The sequence below is a fragment of the Nicotiana tabacum genome, chromosome 3 (assembly GCF_000715075.1).
Source record: "Nicotiana tabacum cultivar K326 chromosome 3, ASM71507v2, whole genome shotgun sequence".
Taxonomy (NCBI): Eukaryota; Viridiplantae; Streptophyta; class Magnoliopsida; order Solanales; family Solanaceae; genus Nicotiana; species Nicotiana tabacum.
In genome coordinates this window covers 21,822,978-21,845,547 of record NC_134082.1, presented here as the reverse complement: position 1 = coordinate 21,845,547, position 22,570 = coordinate 21,822,978, and the positions used below count along the sequence as shown (strand labels likewise).

The window sequence follows — 22,570 nt, the reverse complement described above, 5'->3', positions numbered from 1 at the left end:
CAAACAAGGAGGGCAGGCTGTAAAGCAATTGTTTAAAATGAATGCTATTATCTGGAATATTAGATCCGTGAACACACAACAAGCCTTTGACACACTTGTTACAATGCATAGACAGTACCATTTTAGATTTGTTGGACTAATGGAACCAAAGCAACAGTCGAGGAAACTTGAAAGATATAGGAGCAGACTTGGGCTTGCACAGGCATATGTCAACATTTCTAATAAAATATGGTCTTTCTTAGACGATGATTTTGAGGTTATGGTGTTATTTGACATGCAACAACAACTTACTTTGAGATTAACTAACACCAATACTCAACAAGAAATTATCCTTACTCTAGTATACGCTAAATGTGATCATATCGAGAGTATAGAATTATGGGATACTCTCTATGCTTTGGCAGTGACATGATTACTCCATGGATTGTTGGTGGGGATTTCAATGTAATATGGGATGAGGAGGAGAAGTTTGGTGGTCTCCTTGTACCAATAAATGAAGTGGACGACTTTAGACATTGTATAAATACGTCCAACCTCATCGATCTTGGATTCAAAGGAAGTATATTCACATGGTGGAATGGTAGGGCTGAAGAGGACTGCATTTTTAAAAGACTAGATCGTGTACTGGGCAACTTGGAACTTTAGCAATGTTTCCCAAGTGTAGAAGTGACTCACTTTACAAAAATAGGCTCAGACCACTGCCCACTTTTGATTAAATGTGATCCAAATTAGATACCAGTCAAAAAGCAATTTCGATTCTTAAATTTTTGGACTGATCACAACACATTCCAAGAGGTTGTGAAGGAAAATTGGGTGGACGACTTGTCTGAAAACTCTCAGGTTACCTCTTTCACAATTTTCAATAACAAATTGAAGAAACTGAAAAAGGTTTTATCAAGATGGAGTAAGGATACATATGTGGATATTTTTCCAAAAAATTGCAAGCCTAGAAGAGGTTGTTCTGGTACATGAAGCTCAATTCGAACTTAGTCCTACAAGCATGAATAGGGAGAGGCTCAATAAGGTGCAAGCAGAACTTATTAGATATCTTGATCTAGAAGAACATTTCTGGAAGCAGAAGGCAGGCATGACATGGTTTAAAGATGGGGATCGCAATACGAAATTCTTTCATGCTCAAGTGAACGAGAGAAGTAAAAGACTACAGTTAAAGAGAATTCAAAACGATGCAGGCACCTGGATAGAAGGAAATGAGCAAAAGGCTGAAGAAGCAATCAATTTCTTTCAATATCAGTTCCATGAAGATGTGGTGCCAACCTCATTTGAGATCATAGATCATGTCCCTAATATGATTTTGATGGAACAGAATCAGGAACTACTGAAGCAACCTACAAAAGAAAAAGTGTAGCAAGATGTATTTGGATTAAATAAAGATAGTGCTAGGGGTCCTGATGGCTTCACATGGAAATTCTTTCATCAGTGCTGGAATATAATAGGAGATGATGTGTTTACTATGGTTAAGAAGTTCTTCAATGGTAAGGAATTACCTAAGTATATCACACATACCAACTTAGTGTTATTGCCAAAGAAGAAGGATGTGATCACTTTCTCAGATATGCGTCCAATAAGCCTTAGCAATTTTATTAATAAGGTGTTCTCGAGAGTCATTCATGAAACAATTGCACCACTACTACCTTCTTTAATTTCGTCAAAGGTAGGAGCATTGTGGAAAATGTTTTGTTGACCCAAGAAATAATAACAGACATAAGGCTGAGGACCAAAGTAGGGCCAAATGTTGTGCTCAAGTTGGACATGACAAAAGCCTATAATAGACTGTCTTGGCTATTTATGACTAAAGTTCTGAGGAAAATGGGCTTCTCTGAAAGATTCATCGGAATTGTGTTTGGCATTGTTGGCAATAACTGGTATTCTATCTTAATGAATAGATAACCCTATGGTTTTTTAAATCAACAAGAGGAGTTAAGCAAGGTGATCCGCTGTCACCTACCTTGTTTATTCTATCTGCTAAAGCTTTATCAAGTCGTCTCAATGCTTTACATCAGAACTTGTATTTCTGTTTGGTTTGGACTGCCAAAATGGACCCCAAGATTAATAATCTTTCATATGCAGATGATACTATCATCTTCTCTTCTTCTGATGCTACTTCATTAAGGTTGATTATGGAGGTGCTAATGGCATATGAGTCTGCTTCTGGACAACTTATCAATAAGGTGAAATCTGCAGTATACATGCATCATTTAACAGATATGGAGGTTGTAAACAAAGTGTAGAGGATAACAGGTATCAACAGGCAGGACTTCCCTTTCACCTACCTTGGGTGCCCCGTATTCTATGCTAGGAGGAAGATGGAATTTTATAAAGATATTATGAAAAAGGTGCTGGATAAGTTGCAATCATGGCAAGGGAAATTGTTATCAGTTGGAGGACGGGCAACTTTAATTACTTATGTACTTCAAGGCATGCCTATTCATCTACTTTCAGCAGTGAATCCACCAGTTTTTGTCATCAATAAGCTCCACAAAATGTTTGCTCAATTTTTCTGGAGCAATGCTATAGGAGGAAAGGCGAGGCATTGGGCATCCTGGGACACCTTGTGCTTACCTAAAGAGGAAGGATGGACTGGATTTCGATCACTACACGATGTGTCAAGGGCCTTATTTTGCAAGCTGTGGTGGAATTTCAGAACAAAACCAATTCTTTGGAGTTCATTCATGTGCCAAAAATATTGTAAAAAGATGAATGCGATGGTGGTGCCATGGAGAAATGGTTCTCATATTTGGAGGAAAATGCTTGAGTGTAGGGATGCTATTGAGCAACAAATCATCCGGCAAACAAGAATGGGGTCATCACTTTTTTGGTTTGACAATTGCACATGTTAGGTGGATTGTATTTTGCAACTCCACTAGATTTCTACTGTGACGAGTCAATCCATAATGTTCATGATGTAGTACTAGAAGATGCATGGGATGCAGCCAGATTAATGCAGATATTGCCTCAGGACCTAGCCACTCACATTATTGATAATATCAAACCTCCAGCTCTTTCTGATGAATTAGATAAACCTTTCTGGATGATGAAACCAAAAGGCAACTTCACTGTAAAATCAGCTTGGGATTATGTGAGAAGGAGAAGGGAACATAATGCTGTGTTCACAAAAATTTGGGTCAAGGGATTGCCTTTCAAGATTGCCTTTTTTATGTGGAAAGTTTAGAAGGGCAGGATTCCTCTAGATGATTTCTTCAAGAGATTGGGTTATTTTTTACCCTCCGGATGCTGGTGCTGCAGAGAACCTGACGAAGAGACTATGACTCATGTATTTTTCAAATCATTTGCAGCACACACAGTGTGATATTACTTCATGGCTGTAAGCACGTGATTTTTGCCCTATATGAGAATTACTCCCAAAAAATTCAAAAAATAAAATAATTTTTCTTGGTGTGCAATTTTTGTGATATTTTGTGTAACTATTTGTATGTTTGTCTATGCATGTTTATTTGTTAAATTAATAAAAAAATACAAAAATAGGCATCTTTTGCATTTTTAGCATTTAATGTCCAAATGAACAATTTTATGCTTAATTATTACTTAATTGTGCGTTAATTGTTATTGGAAGTTAATTTGCGCTTTTATAACTTAATTTAGTTCTTAATAATAATTTAAGTACTTTTATAATTTAGTTTTAGAAAAATAAAAGAAGAAAAGAGAACAAAAATACAAAGAAAAATCGGATTGGGCCACTTCTTCAATTTCAAACCACAGACCCAAATAATTGCCCAACTTTCCCCATGACCCGGTCCGTTTCAAACCGGGTCGACCCGGTCCGCTCCATTAACCCAACACCCCATCTTCATTTTTGTCCAACACAAAACAAAACCAAAAAAATAAAAAATAAAAGGTGAATTATCACTATTAATAGTTTTATTTTTTGTTTTTTTTATATATAAAAAAAATCCGAAAATATTTTATTTTATTTTTTTTATTTTTATTTTTTATTTTTAAAAAAAACATATATAATAATCGGGAATGATTTTAAAAAAAAGAAAAAGTAAAAGAATGTAGAAAATTTAAAAAAAAATAAAAAGTTTTAAAAAAATTTAAAAGTAAAAGAAGGTTGGAATTAAAAAATAAATATAAAGGTATCTGAAAATTTAAAAAAATTTAAAGTAATTGAAAGTAGCATTTTTAAAAGAAAAAGAAAAGATAGTGGTTTGTTTTTTAAAGAAAAGTTAAATAAAGTGAGATTCTCTTTTAAAAAAAATAAAAAGTGGAATTTTAAATAAGATAAAGTAATTAAAGTTGGAATTTTAAAAATAAAAGTAAATAAAGGTGGGATTCCTTTTTCTAAAAATATAAAAGCAATTTGTAAGTGGGATTTCTTTTAATTAAAAAAATAATAAAATAATAAAAAAAATCTGAAAATTACGAAAATTTTGCTATAAATAGAAGAGAAAATTTAGGAAGAAGGGGGGAAAAAAGGAGGAAAAACTAGATAGAGAGAAGAAAAAAAGAGGGGGCGGAGTGAGAAGTATACACCCGATATACATTCTGGATACACTGAATATACAGGGGCAAAATTCATTTTGGAGAGTTTTGAAGTTGAAAAAGAATAGTTACTGTTTCATTGCCTCGCTTAGTATCTGAAATAGTCAGAACCTTCCTGCCTTTTACTTTTTCTCTATACTTGGAGTCGTTTATAGTCTCCTGGGTTTTCTACTATTCCTACTGTTACTGGTCTATTCCTGTGTTGCTGGACTGTCGTTGCTGTGCTGCATTGTTACTACTGTTGCTGCTTCTCATCTTCATCTTCTCTTGTTTTCCAATACCAGGTACACGAATGTAATACTAGTTATTGCAAGCTAAAAATGTGGAAGCATGAATACACATGAAGAATCGAATTTTGAAGTTTTAATTTCGCTTTTTCTCTGTTCCTTTTATTGATTGTATTTAGGCTATTTTATGTATTATTGAATAATAATTGGAATAAGAGAAAATAACATAAGTTAGTCTTTAATGAATTGGCTTGGCAAAACGGGTTAATTCACTAGCTACGAAGGTTCTAAGATTATCAACAGTAGGTTAATCGTGAACAAGTACTTAAACTTAGCTAAGACATGAATTTGAACTAAATTTCGTGAATTAGGTATTAAGGCATGATTTGAGTTCAAACAAAATTAGAAGAACGTTTAAGTCTAATAAACTTTCTATTAAGCTTTAGTAATTATGGTTAAATCCAGTTTCAAATGGTTGTGAATAATTAATTCCAATAGTTTTTTTTATATATAACAATGCGAGCTTCAATCTAACTATATTTGATTCTTTTGAATATTAGTTGTCGAATTTTTATTTTATTTATAATTTCGAATTTTTTTTAGTAAAATTCTTGTTCATCAATATTTGTATTAATATAGCAATTAGTATGCCATGCTTTCTTAAAAAAAAAAAGCTCGTAATTAATTAGGATTTTCTTTATTTATTTTAGAGACTAATTTTAATAGAAAAGATGTAGTCGCTTTAGGATTTGTCCATTTAAAATAAATGAGATGAGCCTCGCCTAGTAAAATGTATAGATTGCGGGGCCCTCACAAATGTATGTGTTAATTACTTAGAACTCGGGATCGGCCGCTTAGCGAACTTCACGGCCTTTTCTCAAAATAACCCTGCGCTAGTCGCTTTAGGCGCGTATTTAATAATGTTATCTCCTTAAACTCGGGTGCACATTTATGTGACCCAAATCCAAATTTCAACCGAGTCGAGATATGCCAAACAACTACGGGTGCATTGATGTAACGTGGTTCGAGATATGTTTCCACGACGTTGCAATTCTCGTAAAATAATAACAATAAGTAAGAAATCGGTAAAAAGATAAAATTTTGCACATAAGTTCATATTTGTATAAAATCAGATAATCAAGCCGAATATAACAGTTGAGAGACCGTGCTAGAACCACGGAACTCGGGAATGCCTAACACCTTCTCCCGGGTTAACAGAATTCCTTATCCGGATTTCTGGTGCGCAAATTGTAATATGGAGTCATTCTTTTCCTCGATTCGGGATTAAAATTGGTGACTTGGGACACCCTAAATCTCTCAAGTGGCGACTCTGAAATAAATAAATAAATCCCGTTTCGATTGTCCTTTAATTGGAAAAAAACTCCCTTGCACCCTCGCGGGTGCGGAAAAAGGAGGTGTGACAGCTCTGGCGACTCTGCTGGGGATTAGACCTAGAACCACTCGTTCAGGATTCAAGAATTCGAGCTTAAAATAATTGTTATAGTTAGCTTTATTTATTATCTGATTTTTTTACATGATATATGCCCAATGTGCTAAATGACACTTTTACCGCTTTAATATTATTTGAATTATGAATATATACAACTGCTACGAAACCCCCTTCTTTCTGAGTCTTCTAAATTTATGGTGCACACGTGCGCGTGGCCCACCTTTCTGTTAAAGTCATACCAAATAAGACGAAGTTGGGACAAGTAACTAGGCCGGGTAGACTTTCGTGCTCCCGGTACGTTGCCCCCGCTTCGGCTCAAACTGTCCGTTTGGGTAAGCCAGGGCTAGATCAATATGCCTCAGGTTTTTTCACTTAGAATAACTCAGTTTCATGCCGGATCCCTAGTAGGAGCGATTGTTTGCATCACGTGCATTTGACTTTGGAGACTCAACACAGGGGTAGGGTCTGTCTAGGACAGGTGTACTAAAAAAAATGACCATCCTGATGCATCTTATTTGCTGCTACTTGCGCATTTATTTGATCCGGATTTGTGTGTTGACTGACTTTTGAATATCATGAATAATATTTTAAAATTGAAAAAAAGAAATAGCGGTTAGGGAATTGACTGTTTATTTTTGAAAAAAAAACCAATGCCCAAATACTGTCAAAACTCTGCCGAAATTTTGAGAAAATGAAAAAAAATGTCTTATTAGTTTGTTTTATTAAAACCAAAGAAAAAATAGAAAGAAAAAAAAATCGTTGTTCTGTCTTATTTTTCAAAAAAATAAAAAATAAATATATATATATATATATATATATATATAAAGGAAAATAGTTTGTCTTCCCCTGAAAATGACAATGAAAAAGAGTCTTACTTTTAAAATAGTTTTTTTTATTCGTTTCTGAAAAATTCAAAATAATAAAATAAAAAGAGTCGCGTTGAAAGTGGTTTTATTATTTGTTGCAATATATATATATATATATATATATATATATATATATATATATATATATATATATATATATATATATATATATATATATATATATATATATATATATATATATATAAATCCAAAAAGTTTTTCTTTATTTTCAAAAAATGTATATATATCTTTATTTGTTGCAAAAATATTTGTCCTGCCAAAAAGTCTAGAAAAGTTTTTTTTAGACTCCCAATTTTCAAAATAAAAAATCCAAAAATATTTTCCATTATTGACTTCTTTAAGAAAGTCTTTTTAATTATTAAAATATATATATATATATATATAATAAATATATATATATATATATATATATATAATAAAATAAAATAAATTCGAAAATATTTTCCTTCTTCTTTAAAAATTGAAAAGAAATTTCAAAATTCAAAAAAAAAATATTTTTTTTAGAAAGCATTTCATTTATTAAAGGTAAAATTCCAAAAAACTATTTTCTTTCTTCTTAGAATAAGAAAAAAAATCTTCCTTTTACTTTTGAAATTCTCAAAGTTCAAATCAAAAGAAAAGGAATTCTTAGAAGTCTTTCTTTCAAAAAGAAAATCAATCAAAAATTCAAAAAAAAATATATATACTTCATTTCTTCTTTCAAAGCAGTTCTTTTACAAATTCAAAATAATAATAATTTAAAATTAGTTTACTTACTTTATTCATGACCTGCCCGAACTACGCGGGTTTGATTCTCACCGGATGTGAGATACGTAGGCAACCCTCATCGGGTCCAACCCCCCTTTTTGTTAAAATAAGCCAAAAACCAATAAATAAATAAAAAACGTGTCAAAATTTTAATTTTGTCGTAAATAAGTCGGGCAGTGTCCAGCCTCCACTTTTTGCTAAAAAAAAATAGCAACAAAAAAAATATGTCAAATTTTAATTTTGAAGTCGGGTGACGCTCTTTTATCAAGACATAGCCGAATGTTCCCGAAAGGGACGCCGGAAGGCTGACTTTGCATAAACAGCCACCTTTTGGGTCATGGTTAGGATTTTGGTCCAGTTGACCCACAAAGCCTTAAAAAATCTTCGTCCTCGAGGCGCTGAAGGGCCGTGATTGCAACACCACGTTTTCATTATAATTTGAAAAAAAAAACAAAGAGTCAGCGGTCAGGTGAATACCATTTAAATTTTTTTTAGTCAAAAATAAGTCAAGCCAGCTTCGGTCGCGTCTTAAACCGTTCTTGCCGAAATAGCCTTAGAATATCTTTCAGTTGTCGAAAGGCTATTTTCGTAAAAGAATGAACAAGTTTGTAAAGTGTCATAAAATAATCCTCTCCGGCCTCAAAATTTGGAAGGGACCACATTTGCAAAAATAGCCGTTTGGTTGCATTTGTCAAACGGAGAAAGGAAGCTGGCCGTTTGTTTTGGAGTTTGTAAAACTTTTGATTATAATATGTGGGTCGTTTGATTTTCAAGTTTGTAGGTCATTTTTTAACCTTTGAAACCCAATATGAAAATTGAAAAAAAAATGATTAGTATTGCTTATCTTTTATTGGTCCGAACTACGCAAGGTCTGATTCATGCGAGGACATGATACGTAGGTGATCTCTATAAGATTCGACCACCACAATAAAATATATATAAGAAAATAGAATAAAATAAAAGTGAATAAAATTTTCAAGAAAGCTGGGACGACACACGCAGTCGAGCAAATGCATAATAGAAAGGGAAAATTTGTCTAGGAGCATTGCATCTCAACGTGTAATTATATATGTGTTAAATTCTCAAAACTAACAAGTTTGTTCATTTTCAGAATTCAAGCAGTTAGTTTCTTTAAAGAGTATACTGGCATATTATCATTATCACACGAGATCAAAAGGACCAATACCCGAAAGTATGTCTATCCCAGATGTTGACACAGGTATTGAGCTAGAGGAGATGGATGTCGGGAAAATGAAAGAAGAGATGTTTAAACTCAAGCAGCAAATGGCTGAGATGTACCAAGCCTGGTCTACAGGACAGCTACCCCCATCTTACCCAACTAACCCTGCTCCATCAATGACCCAAACTCAGGATAATATTACCACTGAATTATCCCCAAATTTCCCCATTTACCAACACTACCGAGGAACCACCTCTCAGACACCGCAGTCTCCACCTCCGAAACCAGTTTCATACTTTCCTCCACCTGTGACTCCTGTTTTCGTAGCACCTCCCCCGGCTACATTCCACAAATCTCCTAGTGAGCCTACATTCCAGGCCCAGGACACCCAATATTACCCCCGGAGCCCACCCTCAAAGCCTCCGAAATCCATTCAACTACTCCTCGTTTTGACCTCTCAACCGAAAGTGACAAGCCAGCCAAAAATGCTGAACAAGAAGAGATGTTCAGGAAGGTCAAAAGTCTAGAACAATATTTCCGAGACATGCGAGGGTTAGGTGGGCAAGTCAGTGTAGCATACAAGGATTTGTGATTGTTCCCAAATGTACAATTACCAGTTGGCTTCAAGATGCCTAAATTTGACCTATACAATGGGCACGACGACCCAGTAGCCCACTTAAGGGGTTTCTGCAGCAAAATGCGAGGAGCTGGGGGAAAAGACAAATTATTGATGGCTTACTTCAGTCAAAGTTTAAGCGGATCAGCTTTGGAGTGGTATACACGCCAGGACCATGGGAGATGGTACACCTGGGATGACCTAGCACAGGCATTCGCACACCATTTCCAATACAATCTGGAAATCATCCCAGATCGACTATCTTTGACAAAATTTGAGAAGAAACACAATGAAAGTTTCAGAGAGTATGGCTTCCGGTGGAGAGAACAGGCAGCAAGAGTGGATCCTCCTATGAAGGAGAGTGAAATGGTAGACTACTTCCTCCAAGCCTTGGAACCAACTTACTATGCCCATTTGGTTTCAGCGGTAGGGAAATCATTCAACGAGGTAGTGAAGATGGGAGGTATGGTGGAAGAAGGCCTCAAGACAAATAAAATTATGAGCTATTCAGCAATTAAGGCAGCTACTCAAGCTATTCAAGGCGGGGTAGGAGAAATCAGAAGAAAGAAGAGAGAGGAAGCAGCGGTAGTTGATTCAGGAATTTGGTCGGGACCCAGATGTTCACCGCCTTACTATAATCAACAACGACCTCGCCAATCAACTTACCACCACAATTCATCCCAACACTACTATCACCCTTCGGAGCCTCATTCTTCCATTAACCAAGCCCAAACATACACTCAGCCTCCGGTTCGCTCACAATGGCGCGCGCCGGCTCCCCAGAACACACATACACCACTGCAAAACACCTATTCACCACCAAGAGCCTACAAGAACCCTCCAGGGGCAGGTTTCCGGGGAAATCAGGCTTTCAGAAATGAAAGAATACAAAGAACATTCACTGAGTTGGGGGAAACCTATACTGCCGTGTTCCACAAATTAAGGCAGTTAGGCTTGTTGAGTCCTGTTGAGCCCTGTTGAGCCCAGATTGCAAAATCCCCTTCCCAAAAATATGGACCACTCGGTAAGCTGTGAGTATTGTTCGGGGGCTCCCGGACATGATACCGAGAAATGTTGGAAGTTGAAACATGCAGTACAGAATCTTATTGACACCAACAAGATTGAGGTTCAGACACCAGAGGCACCCAACATCAATCAGAACCCGTTGCCGACACACCTTGAAACTCACATGATTGAGCTAATGCACGAAGGAGTGAAGCTAAAGAAACCCTCACAAACAGTGATGATGATCCGTGTCGGTTCAAAAGAAATGTTAACCAGTGGGAAAATGGTGGTATAGTTGGAAAAGGTGGATGACAAGCCAGTTATGGTGTTGGGAAAAGGGTCCAACAAGGCAGATGTGCAGTTTGTAGGGTTGAAAGCAAAAATCAACAATTGAATGGCTACTCCTCTTCCTATACGAAGGGAGTCTTGGTAGTGGGCTCTGATTTTCTTTTTTTTGTTGTCTGGATTATTCCAGGGTTGTAATCCAGATCTTTCTTGTGCTCGCCAAAGTGTGAAACCTTGCTATCCCGTATTTTAATAAAGTGAAAGTTTTTTTCCTCATTCCTTATTTTGTTTTAATTTTTCTTCTTATTTTTCTCTTCTGAACAGTTCTCTTTCTATTGGTTCGAATGACATGGCATGCACGACGGATCTTCAACCTAGTCTAAAAAAAATCAATCTGATTTCGAACTTATAGTACAAGATTGTGATGATAAGTCGGAATACGATAAGGATGAAGCCTTCGAAGAAATTAACAGAGAGTTGAGCCAATTTGAAAAAAAGAGCCCAACTCAAATGACACAGAAGCCGTCAATCTAGGGGATGCGGATGACATCAGGGAAGCTAAGATAAGCATCCACATGGAATCAAACATCAGGGAAGAACTAATCAAAGCACTTACTGAATTCAAAACATTTTGCATGGTCATACGACGACATGCCGGGCTTAAGCACCAATCTAGTGGTTCAAAAATTGCCCACTGACCCGGCATTACCCCCCGTCCAGCAAAATTGAGGAAGTTCAAAACCAATGTGAGTGGGAAGATTAAGGAAGAAGTGACCAAACAGCTGAATACTAAGGTTATTCGGGCCGCTCGAAATCCTGATTGGTGGGCTAATGTGGTGCCAATGAAAAAAAAAGAAGAAGAAGAAGAAGACGGAAAATCCGAGGTGTGTGTTGATTATCGCAATCTAAACAGAGCAAGCTCGATGACGCTTTATGATCAACAGATATCGAAGGGAAATGCGTCGACATGGCTATCAATTCTGACGCAGTTAAGAGATATTATGATTTCTTGTAATTATAATTGTTGTTTGTTTGTACTTAGCATTTATCAGAGAATGAAATGACGGAGGCAATTCTTTCTTCTATCCAAACACTTTGACCTTTGCTTCCCCTTTTGAGCCTTATTTACTCTTTCATACCCCTCTTTTGGAATCAGTAATGAAAACGAAAAAAAAGTAATGATAATAAGAACAAAGAAAAGTCAAAAAAAAACAAAGGAATGGGAACTACGTTTGACCTGATTCCTCAAAGAAGGATACGTAGGCGCCTCACGGCTCGGTCATAGTGTAACATAGTGTGCATAAGGTAACATAGTGTGACAAAATAAAAATCCCCGATCAAGAAAAACTGGGGCAGAAGTTGGCGCTTGTAATTTTGTCAAGAAAGTTTGATTCCAAGAGTTGTACTATTTTACCCCTAAAAATTATTTTTGAACTTTGGATACCCCCTTCTACTTTCAGCCATACACAAAAACCCCTATTGATGTCCAAAAAATACCTCCCGATCAGTATCTGAGAAGTGCTAAGTCAATTCAAATGGAAGTCGGGAATAACACTCTGATCCCCAGCAAAGAAGAAGATCATAAGCTGAAAATGAATTGATAGCCGAAAGAATCCCCAACAGAGAGAGTCATATCGGCAGCACTCCAATCCTCAGCTGAAAAATAAAATAAAATGAGAAAGTCTTATCGGTGAAAACCTTCAGAGGCACCATAAGGCGACAGGAGTTGAGAGAAATGAGAGAGTCTTATTAGTGAAAACCCCTCGAAGGGCACTATGAGGCGACAAGACAAGATTGGCGGGAAGGATCCCCATTTGGCAAAGAGTTGAGTGCCTGTTTATCCCCAGCAACATGAGGCCGTCTCGAAGGTTGATTGATACAAATAGACTGGGTTGATTAATCCGGAATGCGCGACATGATCGTTGGAATCGGTTATATCATTCAGATAAGTTCTTTTCTTTCCTTTTCCCTAGCATTTGTTCAGAAAGACTTCTTCTTTTTCTATTTTTTGAAATTCTTCACTTTTTCATTTCTTGGTTTAAAGATTTTACCTCCCCAACAGTTTGTTTTTGAAAAGGATTTTCAGAGTTTAATACCAGTTGCCAAAATGATGCAAAGCAAAAGGCGAATACAATAGGCCAAAAATAAGGCGATAAAGTGAAAAGAAGTTGGTCGCAAACACAGAGTGGGGAAGGAAGAAAAGGAAAATTCATCCCCAGCAAGTTTTGATAGCGTAATGAAGCACAGAGCGGGGAAGAGGGAAAGGGAAAAACCATCCCCAGCAGAAGTGGCACGACCACTCACCATGTGTTAAAACTAACAAATTTTCTTTGATTTGAAGCAGGAAAAGGAAATCTTGTTAATGGCGAAAAAACATGCCACAAGGAAAAGCACCAACACTGGGGCAGAAAATTTTCTGCCATTTGTCGAAAATTTTCTCGAAGGAACGAGGAAATCAATTCAAGTTTTAAGAGATAGCAAGACAACACGATTCTAAGAAAGACAGTCGGAGGTAAGACAATTCCAAATTTTTGAAGATGGGTTCATCCGCCCTCGAATAGGATATTCTGGGTTCATCCGCCCTCGAATAGGATATTCTGGGTTCATCCGCCCTCGAATAGGATATTCTGGGTTCATCCGCCCTCGAATAGGATATTCTGGGTTCATCCGCCCTCGAATAGGATATTCTGGGTTCATCCGCCCTCGAATAGGATATTCTGGGTTCATCCGCCCTCGAATAGGATATTCTGGGTTCATCCGCCCTCGAATAGGATATTCTGGGTTCATCCGCCCTCGAATAGGATATTCTGGGTTCATCCGCCCTCGAATAGGATATTCTGGGTTCATCCGCCCTCGAATAGGATATTCTGGGTTCATCCGCCCTCGAATAGGATACGATGGGTTCATCCGCCCTCGAATAGGATACGATGGGTTCATCCGCCCTCGAATAGGATATTTGGGTTCATCCGCCCTCGAATAGGATATTTTGGGTTCATCCGCCCTCGAATAGGATATATGGGTTCATCCGCCCTCGAATAGGATATTTTGGGTTCATCCGCCCTCGAATAGGATATTTTGGGTTCATCCGCCCTCGAATAGGATATTTTGGGTTCATCCGCCCTCGAATAGGATATTTTGGGTTCATCCGCCCTCGAATAGGATATTTTTGGGTTCATCCGCCCTCGAATAGGATATTTTGGGTTCATCCGCCCTCGAATAGGATATTTTGGGTTCATCCGCCCTCGAATAGGATATTTTGGGTTCATCCGCCCTCGAATAGGATATTTTGGGTTCATCCGCCCTCGAATAGGATATTTTGGGTTCATCCGCCCTCGAATAGGATATTTTGGGTTCATCCGCCCTCGAATAAGATATTTTTGGGTCATCCGCCCTCGAATAGGATTTTATTTTCAAAGTTGTTGTTGATGCCAGGCGCCCACTTGTATAACAAGAGGAATACTTTTCAGTCATCACATTTCATGCCAGGCGCCCACCTGTATAACGAGAGGAATACATTCAGTCTTTACATTTCAAGCGTTGAAGTTGGGAGCCCGCCCATACAACAGATGCACACATTTCAAGATCAAGTCAGAGGACAATAAAACAGAGGGTTACAACAGGAATCCCCAGCAGGAAACAATAAAAATCCCTAGCACCGGGAAGCAAAAGGATGCAACAAGAGGTCCCAGCACAAACTCAAGTGCATGTGTCAAAAGGAAGAAAAACATCTGAAGAAAAGCACCGGAGGAAACACAAGCTGACAAGAAAGCAAGGCAACAAGAACAAATTTTAGTCTAGCCTATCTTCTTGTTTTCTTTTAAACACGGTGTAACGAGGAGATCGGTAAGCAGTGATAACAGCATGCAACAGCAGTAACATTGCAGTCTCATGGTAGTCCCAGTTACCAAAACTTCCCGAACTACATTGACCTGATTCCTGTTTAGCCCAGGATATGTAGGAAACCTTTGAAGCAAAGGTTCGGTCAAATCTTTTTCAAAATAAAAAAAATAAAAAAAAAATGCTTCACACTAAGTACTCGGATGGGCAAAAATCGCTCGCTTTATCTTTGCACGAAAACCCTTCATGTCTTCGGGCAAAGAGGGGCAGCTGTAAGCACGTGATTTTTGCCCTATATGAGAATTACTCCCAAAAAATTCAAAAAATAAAATAATTTTTCTTGGTGTGCAATTTTTTGTGATATTTTGTGTAACTATTTGTATGTTTGTCTATGCATGTTTATTTGTTAAATTAATAAAAAAAAATACAAAAATAGACATCTTTTGCATTTTTAGCATTTAATGTCCAAATGAACAATTTTATGCTTAATTATTACTTAATTGTGCGTTAATTGTTATTGGAAGTTAATTTGCGCTTTTATAACTTAATTTAGTTCTTAATAATAATTTAAGTACTTTTATAATTTAGTTTTAGAAAAATAAAAGAAGAAAAGAGAACAAAAATACAAAGAAAAATCGGATTGGGCCACTTCTTCAATTTCAAACCACAGGCCCAAATAATTGCCCAACTTTCCCCATGACCCGGTCCGTTTCAAACCGGGTCGACCCGGTCCGCTCCATTAACCCAACACCCCATCTTCATTTTTGTCCAACACAAAACAAAACCAAAAAAATAAAAAATAAAAGGTGAATTATCACTATTAATAGTTTTATTTTTTGTTTTTTTTATATATAAAAAAAATCCGAAAATATTTTATTTTATTTTTTTATTTTTATTTTTTTATTTTTTTAAAAAAATATAGTATATATATTTAAAAAAAAACATATATAATAATTTCGGGAATGATTTTAAAAAAAGAAAAAGTAAAAGAATGTAGAAAATTTTTTAAAAAAATAAAAAGTTTTAAAAAAAATAATTTAAAAGTAAAAGAAGGTTGGAATTAAAAAATAAATATAAAGGTATCTGAAAATTTAAAAAAATTTAAAGTAATTGAAAGTAGCATTTTTAAAAGAAAAAGAAAAGATAGTGGTTTGTTTTTTAAAGAAAAGTTAAATAAAGTGAGATTCTCTTTTAAAAAAAATAAAAAGTGGGATTTTAAATAAGATAAAGTAATTAAAGTTGGAATTTTAAAAATAAAAGTAAATAAAGGTGGGATTTCTTTTTCTAAAAAAATAAAAGCAATTTGTAAGTGGGATTTCTTTTAATTAAAAAAATAATAAAATAAAATAAAAAATCTGAAAATTACGAAAATTTTTCTATAAATAGAAGAGAAAATTTAGGAAGAAGGGGAAAAAAAGAGGAAAAACTAGATAGAGAGAAGAAAAAAAGAGGGGGCGGAGTGAGAAGTATACACCCGATATACATTCTGGATACACTGAATATACAGGGGCAGAATTCATTTTGGAGAGTTTTGAAGTTGAAAAAGAATAGTTACTGTTTCATTGCCTCGTTTAGTATCTGAAATAGTCAGAACCTTCCTGCCTTTTACTTCTTCTCTATACTTGGAGTCGTTTATAGTCTCCTGGGTTTTCTGCTATTCTTACTGTTACTGGTCTATTCCTGTGTTGCTGGACTGTCGTTGCTGTGCTGCATTGTTACTACTGTTGCTGCTTCTCATCTTCATCTTCTCTTGTTTTCCAATACCAGGTACACGAATGTAATACTAGTTATTGCAAGCTAAAAATGTGGAAGCATGAATACATATGAAGAATCGAATTTTGAAGTTTTAATTTCGCTTTTTCTCTGTTCCTTTTATTGATTGTATTTAGGCTATTTTATGTATTATTGAATAATAATTGGAATAAGAGAAAATAACATAAGTTAGTCTTTAATGAATCGGCTTGGCAAAACGGGTTAATTCACTAGCTACGAAGGTTCTAAGATTATCAACAGTAGGTTAATCGTGAACAAGTACTTAAACTTAGCTAAGACATGAATTTGAACTAAATTTCGTGAATTAGGTATTAAGGCATGATTTGAGTTCAAACAAAATTAGAAGAACGTTTAAGTCTAATAAACTTTCTATTAAGCTTTAGTAATTATGGTTAAATCCAGTTTCAAATGGTTGTGAATAATTAATTCCAATAGTTTTTTTTATATATAACAATGCGAGCTTCAATCTAACTATATTTGATTCTTTTGAATATTAGTTGTCGAATTTTTATTTTATTTATAATTTCGAATTTTTTTTAGTAAAATTCTTGTTCATCAATATTTGTATTAATATAGCAATTAGTATGCCATGCTTTCTTAAAAAAAAAAAGCTCGTAATTAATTAGGATTTTCTTTATTTATTTTAGAGACTAATTTTAATAGAAAAGATGTAGTCGCTTTAGGATTTGTCCATTTAAAATAAATGAGATGAGCCTCGCCTAGTAAAATGTATAGATTGCGGGGCCCTCACAAATGTATGTGTTAATTACTTAGAACTCGGGATCGGCCGCTTAGCGAACTTCACGGCCTTTTCTCAAAATAACCCTGCGCTAGTCGCTTTAGGCGCGTATTTAATAATGTTATCTCCTTAAACTCGGGTGCACATTTATGTGACCCAAATCCAAATTTCAACCGAGTCGAGATATGCCAAACAACTACGGGTGCATTGATGTAACGTGGTTCGAGATATGTTTCCACGACGTTGCAATTCTCGTAAAATAATAACAATAAGTAAGAAATTGGTAAAAAGATAAAATTTTGCACATAAGTTCATATTTGTATAAAATCAGATAATCAAGCCGAATATAATAGTTGAGCGACCGTGCTAGAACCACAGAACTCGGGAATGCCTAACACCTTCTCCCGGGTTAACAGAATTCCTTATATAGATTTCTGGTGCGCAGATTGTAATATGGAGTCATTCTTTTCCTCGATTCGGGATTAAAATTGGTGACTTGGGACACCCTAAATCTCTCAAGTGGCGACTCTGAAATAAATAAACAAATCCCGTTTCGATTGTCCTTTAATTGGAAAAAAACTCCCTTGCACCCTCGCAGGTGCGGAAAAAGGAGGTGTGACAATGGCATAACGCAGGAATCTCAATAACTAGTTTGACATTGAAGCAGGCAATAGTCAAATGTTGGATAGTGCAAGTTGTAACTCGACTAAAGCCTATTTTCCATGCTTTGCCTTCGATCATTTTGTGGGAGTTGTGGAGGAGGAGAAACTGTTACAAACATGGAGAAGTGGTAACTATTAGTAGGGTTATATTCCAGGTTTCTACAACTCTTCAATATCTAGTTAAACTCAAAAAACCAAACATAAATCATGTCCCTCATAAGTGACCTGACCTTCTAAAAATGATGGAACAATATATGCCCAAACTAAAGGTCACTAGAGCTCTGTGGGAGATTCCTGAACAGGATTAGATAAAGGTGAATACAGACGGGGCATCAAGGGGAAATCCAGGTAGAAGCTCCATTGGTTTTGTCCTAAGGGATAGTGAGGGTGATGTGAGATATGCAAGGGGGAAAGAAATTCAAGAGGGGACAAATGTAGAAGCTGAAGCTATTGCTATTCTTGAGGCAATAAAGGAATGTGTGCCGCAAGAATATGTCAATATTCACATCCAAACAGATTCTCTACTAATGATGAATGTGGTAGATGGTATTTGGGATCCACCTTGGACAGTAGAGAAATATGTATAGGAGATTAAAGTGTATATGAGGAGATGTAATTGCAGATTGTCACATATCATGAGAGAAGGGAATAAATTGGTTGATTTCCTAGCAAATCATGCACTAGACTATGGAGATCATGAGGCTTACAATTTTCAGCAACTGGAGATACAAGGGAGGAGGATTGTTAATAGTGATAAGCTTCAATGTCCTTACCTACATATAAGAGTAGACAGAAGAGGATAAGGGAGTATATGAGTAACAGAAGAATGAGGAAGGGATCAAGGAATCAAGGACCAGGAGAAATGTTTCGGGGGAATATGTCACACAACCTTCACGGTCAAAGTCATTGGGAGGAGAACTTGATAATTTTTTATGCTAACTATTGCTTCTTTTATGCAGGGATGATTACTGTAACTACGCCTTTCCTATTGTGGATCCTTCAATTGGTGGTATTAGTACATTGTACTCAATCCATTGAAGGGAAGACGTGGGTAAGCTCTGGCATAGCAATCAGGAGAACAAGGACTAAGGCTGATACACATATTTTCTGCAATAAAGACCATATGCTTCAACAAAGATTTAGCAGTACAATGAAAGTAATGAGGTTAAATATCATTGTGATGCACCACCTTTTGACACAATGTATTAGTGCCCAACACTAAATCCAATTAAAGGAAGTCACAGATAGGCATATACACAGGGGAGAAGAAGAGTATTCTATTGTGCAGATCTTTAAACAAATGCAAGATACTTTGGCAAGTTACATCAGTAGCATTGGACGAATTTGGACATGCAGCACAACAGGAGGTCAACAACTCAGATATAGAGCTAAACCAACAACACAAGATAGCAAGCTATACATATGACACCCTCACATGGCAAGGTCACATGATACTTCAAGATCATGTGCAACTGAAGACAAAAGCAATGCAATTGCTGGACATATGTGCTAAGAAAGTGGAAAGTAACACCCTACACACAAAGGAAAGGATCCAAATAACAACAGACATTGAGAAGTAGGAATAACAACACTTAAGGAAATACAAATGGGACATCTACATATACTGGGATAAATATGTAGGACAAAAAATTCACATTTCGTACAACATAGCATTAATTATGCTGTTAACAGGAAGTTTTTCATGTGAATGGAGCAGATATGCGTGGGAATTAGAATTTGAATATGCTTGGGAAAAAGATACAGCTAGGAACGACGAAATTTACTCGAAAGGAGCAAAATGCAAACACGCATGGATACAAATGCCAAGAAAGGTGGTCAACAATGTAGACATGCACTTCTTTCAGCATGTGCCAGTTGGCAGGATCATACGAGGGATCGGGATTAAAAGCTTCGTCGACAAGTGGTTGATACATAAACAACTGGGCTATTGGTGCAATCGAAAGAACTGGACAATATTTGAACATGAAAGTGGCTACGAATGCAACCAAATGAATGCGTTAACTAGCTGGGCCTTGATGCATTTGAAACCCAAAGCAGACATGGACAACTGGACATTGGAAGTGAAAGGAGCGGACAACCTCAGAGGGAAAGTTCATAGGATTAAATGCATTGATGCATTGATAAAACAAGACAATACATGCAGATGCACACAAGAAATTGGATTAGAAGCAAAAAGGCAAATACAAGGCGGCTATAAAAGAAAAAATTGGGCAGTGGCTACAATTTTGAGAGGCTATAATATGCGATACTTGGAATTGGACTTACGAGTTAATTTATTGCATGGGCTACTCTATTTTATCAAAGTTTATGTTAGTTCATTTTTGATATCAATGTTGAGTTTCCTACTCAATATTGGTAATAGGAGCAATGTAATAGTCATATTTTACTTCTTTCATAGCGTAAGGCCTCCTGACAATGGATTCTATAATTTGAATTTGTATTTTTCCTTTTTATTAATGAAAACTAGCCCTAGGCGCTTGCCAAAAAAAATAAAAAATAAAATTTTAGCCTCAATTAAACCCAATACCCCACCCCAATTTCGGATTAAAATACCCGATCCAGAACCCAATTTCACCTACTCGACCCAAAACCCATCAGATCCTGGCCGTTGATCTAAAAGATCAACGACCCTCGTTCATTCTTTCCTTTTTTAATTCTAAACGACCCCTAACCCTAACCATTTCTCTACACACCACCACCCTAAGATCCTCTCTGCTCTTAAAACACTATCAACCTAACCCTAATATTCAACCACCGACCTCCCATCAACAGTGACCTCTCATCGTCTCTTAAGCCCCCAATGGCTCCTCTCATGCCATGCTTGCCTTCTCTAAGGTCTCCAAGGGCCCAGGGCCATGCCGACTTGTATCTAAGGTTTGTCACCCGCCTGTTCTTGGCTACCTCAGTATGATTTCAAGCAAAATCATGTTGTATTTGCTACGATCCTTGGGCTTCTAGATAGGTTTCTTTGCCTCTATATGGGTTCTTTCGAAACCCTAATTTCTTTTCTATACCTCCTAGATCTGTAGAGATCCATGACAATTTGATTTTGTTTCTTGAATGTTTTACACTGTCCTTAAGGTTCTTCACAAAAATCATGTGGTTTCAAGTGTTTTTCATCTTCTTCTGAAATTAGGATTTTTGAAACTTCTTTTAAAACTTTGTTTAACTAATTCTTTGTGTTTAAACTTCTATTTCTTACACATTTAGACTGATTCTATGATTTTATTACATCTTTAACTCGTCTATGTTGAAAGACCTAATTTTCTAGGTTTCTTCGTTTGGTTCTGTGTATTAGCATGACTGATCGGTCCTCGTTTTTTGAGTTTCTGTGATCTCTTATGACTATATCGCCTTGATATGTTTCTACTGAGTCTCTTAGCCTAAAATTACATCAATTCTATGTGCTTGTGTTCATCTTGTCTGTTCAAGACTTGCCTCTCTCTCATCGAGTCAATATTGTTTAACTTTCGTGCTTGCTAGAGTTACGTGTCGACCTCTAGTTATCCTTGTCTTATATTATTTATATGCTAAACACTGACTCATGACTCTCTATTTGATTGATTCTGAGTTATCTATTTCTTGGCTTGAATTTGAAAACTTTTCCTTTAGACCTTCGATTCTTCCTGTTTAAACTTGGCTTATTTGCTTATTCATGGGAACCTATGTTATTCTCCTTAAATCAGTATTATTTCGAGTCCTTAATTCACTCATTTGCTATATGCTGATTCTCGATTATTTCCATATTCTGCAACCTTATTTAGTTTTCTTACCTTATTTGGTTAACTGTATTATTTGCTGATTCTTCACTATCTATTTTCTTAATTGAACCCTTATGTATTTACCCATACTTGTCTATTTCGTACCTATATTTGTACCCTCTGGTAAGGTCAACACCCGTGCCGTAGTCAATCTTGATTTCAATTCTTGGAAGCTCCTTTAATTAAGGGAGTACTTGCATTGATTTGATTCTAATTAGTACATGGTTCCATAATTATTGCTGAACTTTGATTCTTGCCTTCTTTTCTACCTGTTTCCAAACTATAAGTACCCTACTTTTTATTAACACAACACAAACACATTTGTTCAAAACTCTCTCTCTCTCACACTCAAAGCTTTCTACTCTCTTTTGTGTTACTTACTACTGTTCTAAGTTAACCGGCTGCAAGCCAAGGCTAACTATTGGGTTCTCTTTCACTTTGTGTTTACTATCTCTTTACTAGTATGTTCTAATTTCAATTCAAGTCCCAAAACAATATGCTTCTCCTACTACTTCAATTTTTCATGTTTCTAATATGCTTTTATCTATGGTTTTGTTGTTCAACCTGCAACTAACATGTCTACTTTACTGTCTTCTTTATTGCATGCTTTTGAATATACCCCCCTTAGGTAGCCTGCTCATGAATCCCTTTCTAGTATACCCCAATGTGACTATCTTTCTCCGATTTCTCGCATGCACCTTCTTGTGTAAAGTAGTTGGCTATCCTAAGTCTGTTTGATTATGTATTAACTCTGAAGTTCATGTTGTACCTTAAAGTCCCTTGAACCCCATTTAATGCTTCTCTGATTCAGTACTCATGTGTATCTGTGCTTACTATGTGCCCTATACTTACCCCAAAT

The 22,570-nt window shown here is 36.2% G+C and overlaps 2 protein-coding genes across 2 annotated transcripts; both read left to right on the top strand.

Annotated features, from left to right (window-relative positions):
- The first annotated feature begins 1,471 nt into the window (after positions 1 to 1,471).
- Positions 1,472 to 2,249, top strand: LOC142175837 (uncharacterized). Its single transcript, XM_075242839.1, has 2 exons — positions 1,472 to 1,672; positions 1,905 to 2,249. Exons 1-2 carry the CDS (start codon positions 1,472 to 1,474, stop codon positions 2,247 to 2,249), a joined length of 546 nt encoding a protein of 181 aa, XP_075098940.1.
- A 75-nt stretch (positions 2,250 to 2,324) lies between these two features.
- On the top strand, positions 2,325 to 3,190 carry LOC142175831 (uncharacterized). Its single transcript, XM_075242834.1, has 2 exons — positions 2,325 to 2,745; positions 2,859 to 3,190. Exons 1-2 carry the CDS (start codon positions 2,325 to 2,327, stop codon positions 3,188 to 3,190), a joined length of 753 nt encoding a protein of 250 aa, XP_075098935.1.
- The last annotated feature ends 19,380 nt before the right edge of the window (positions 3,191 to 22,570 follow it).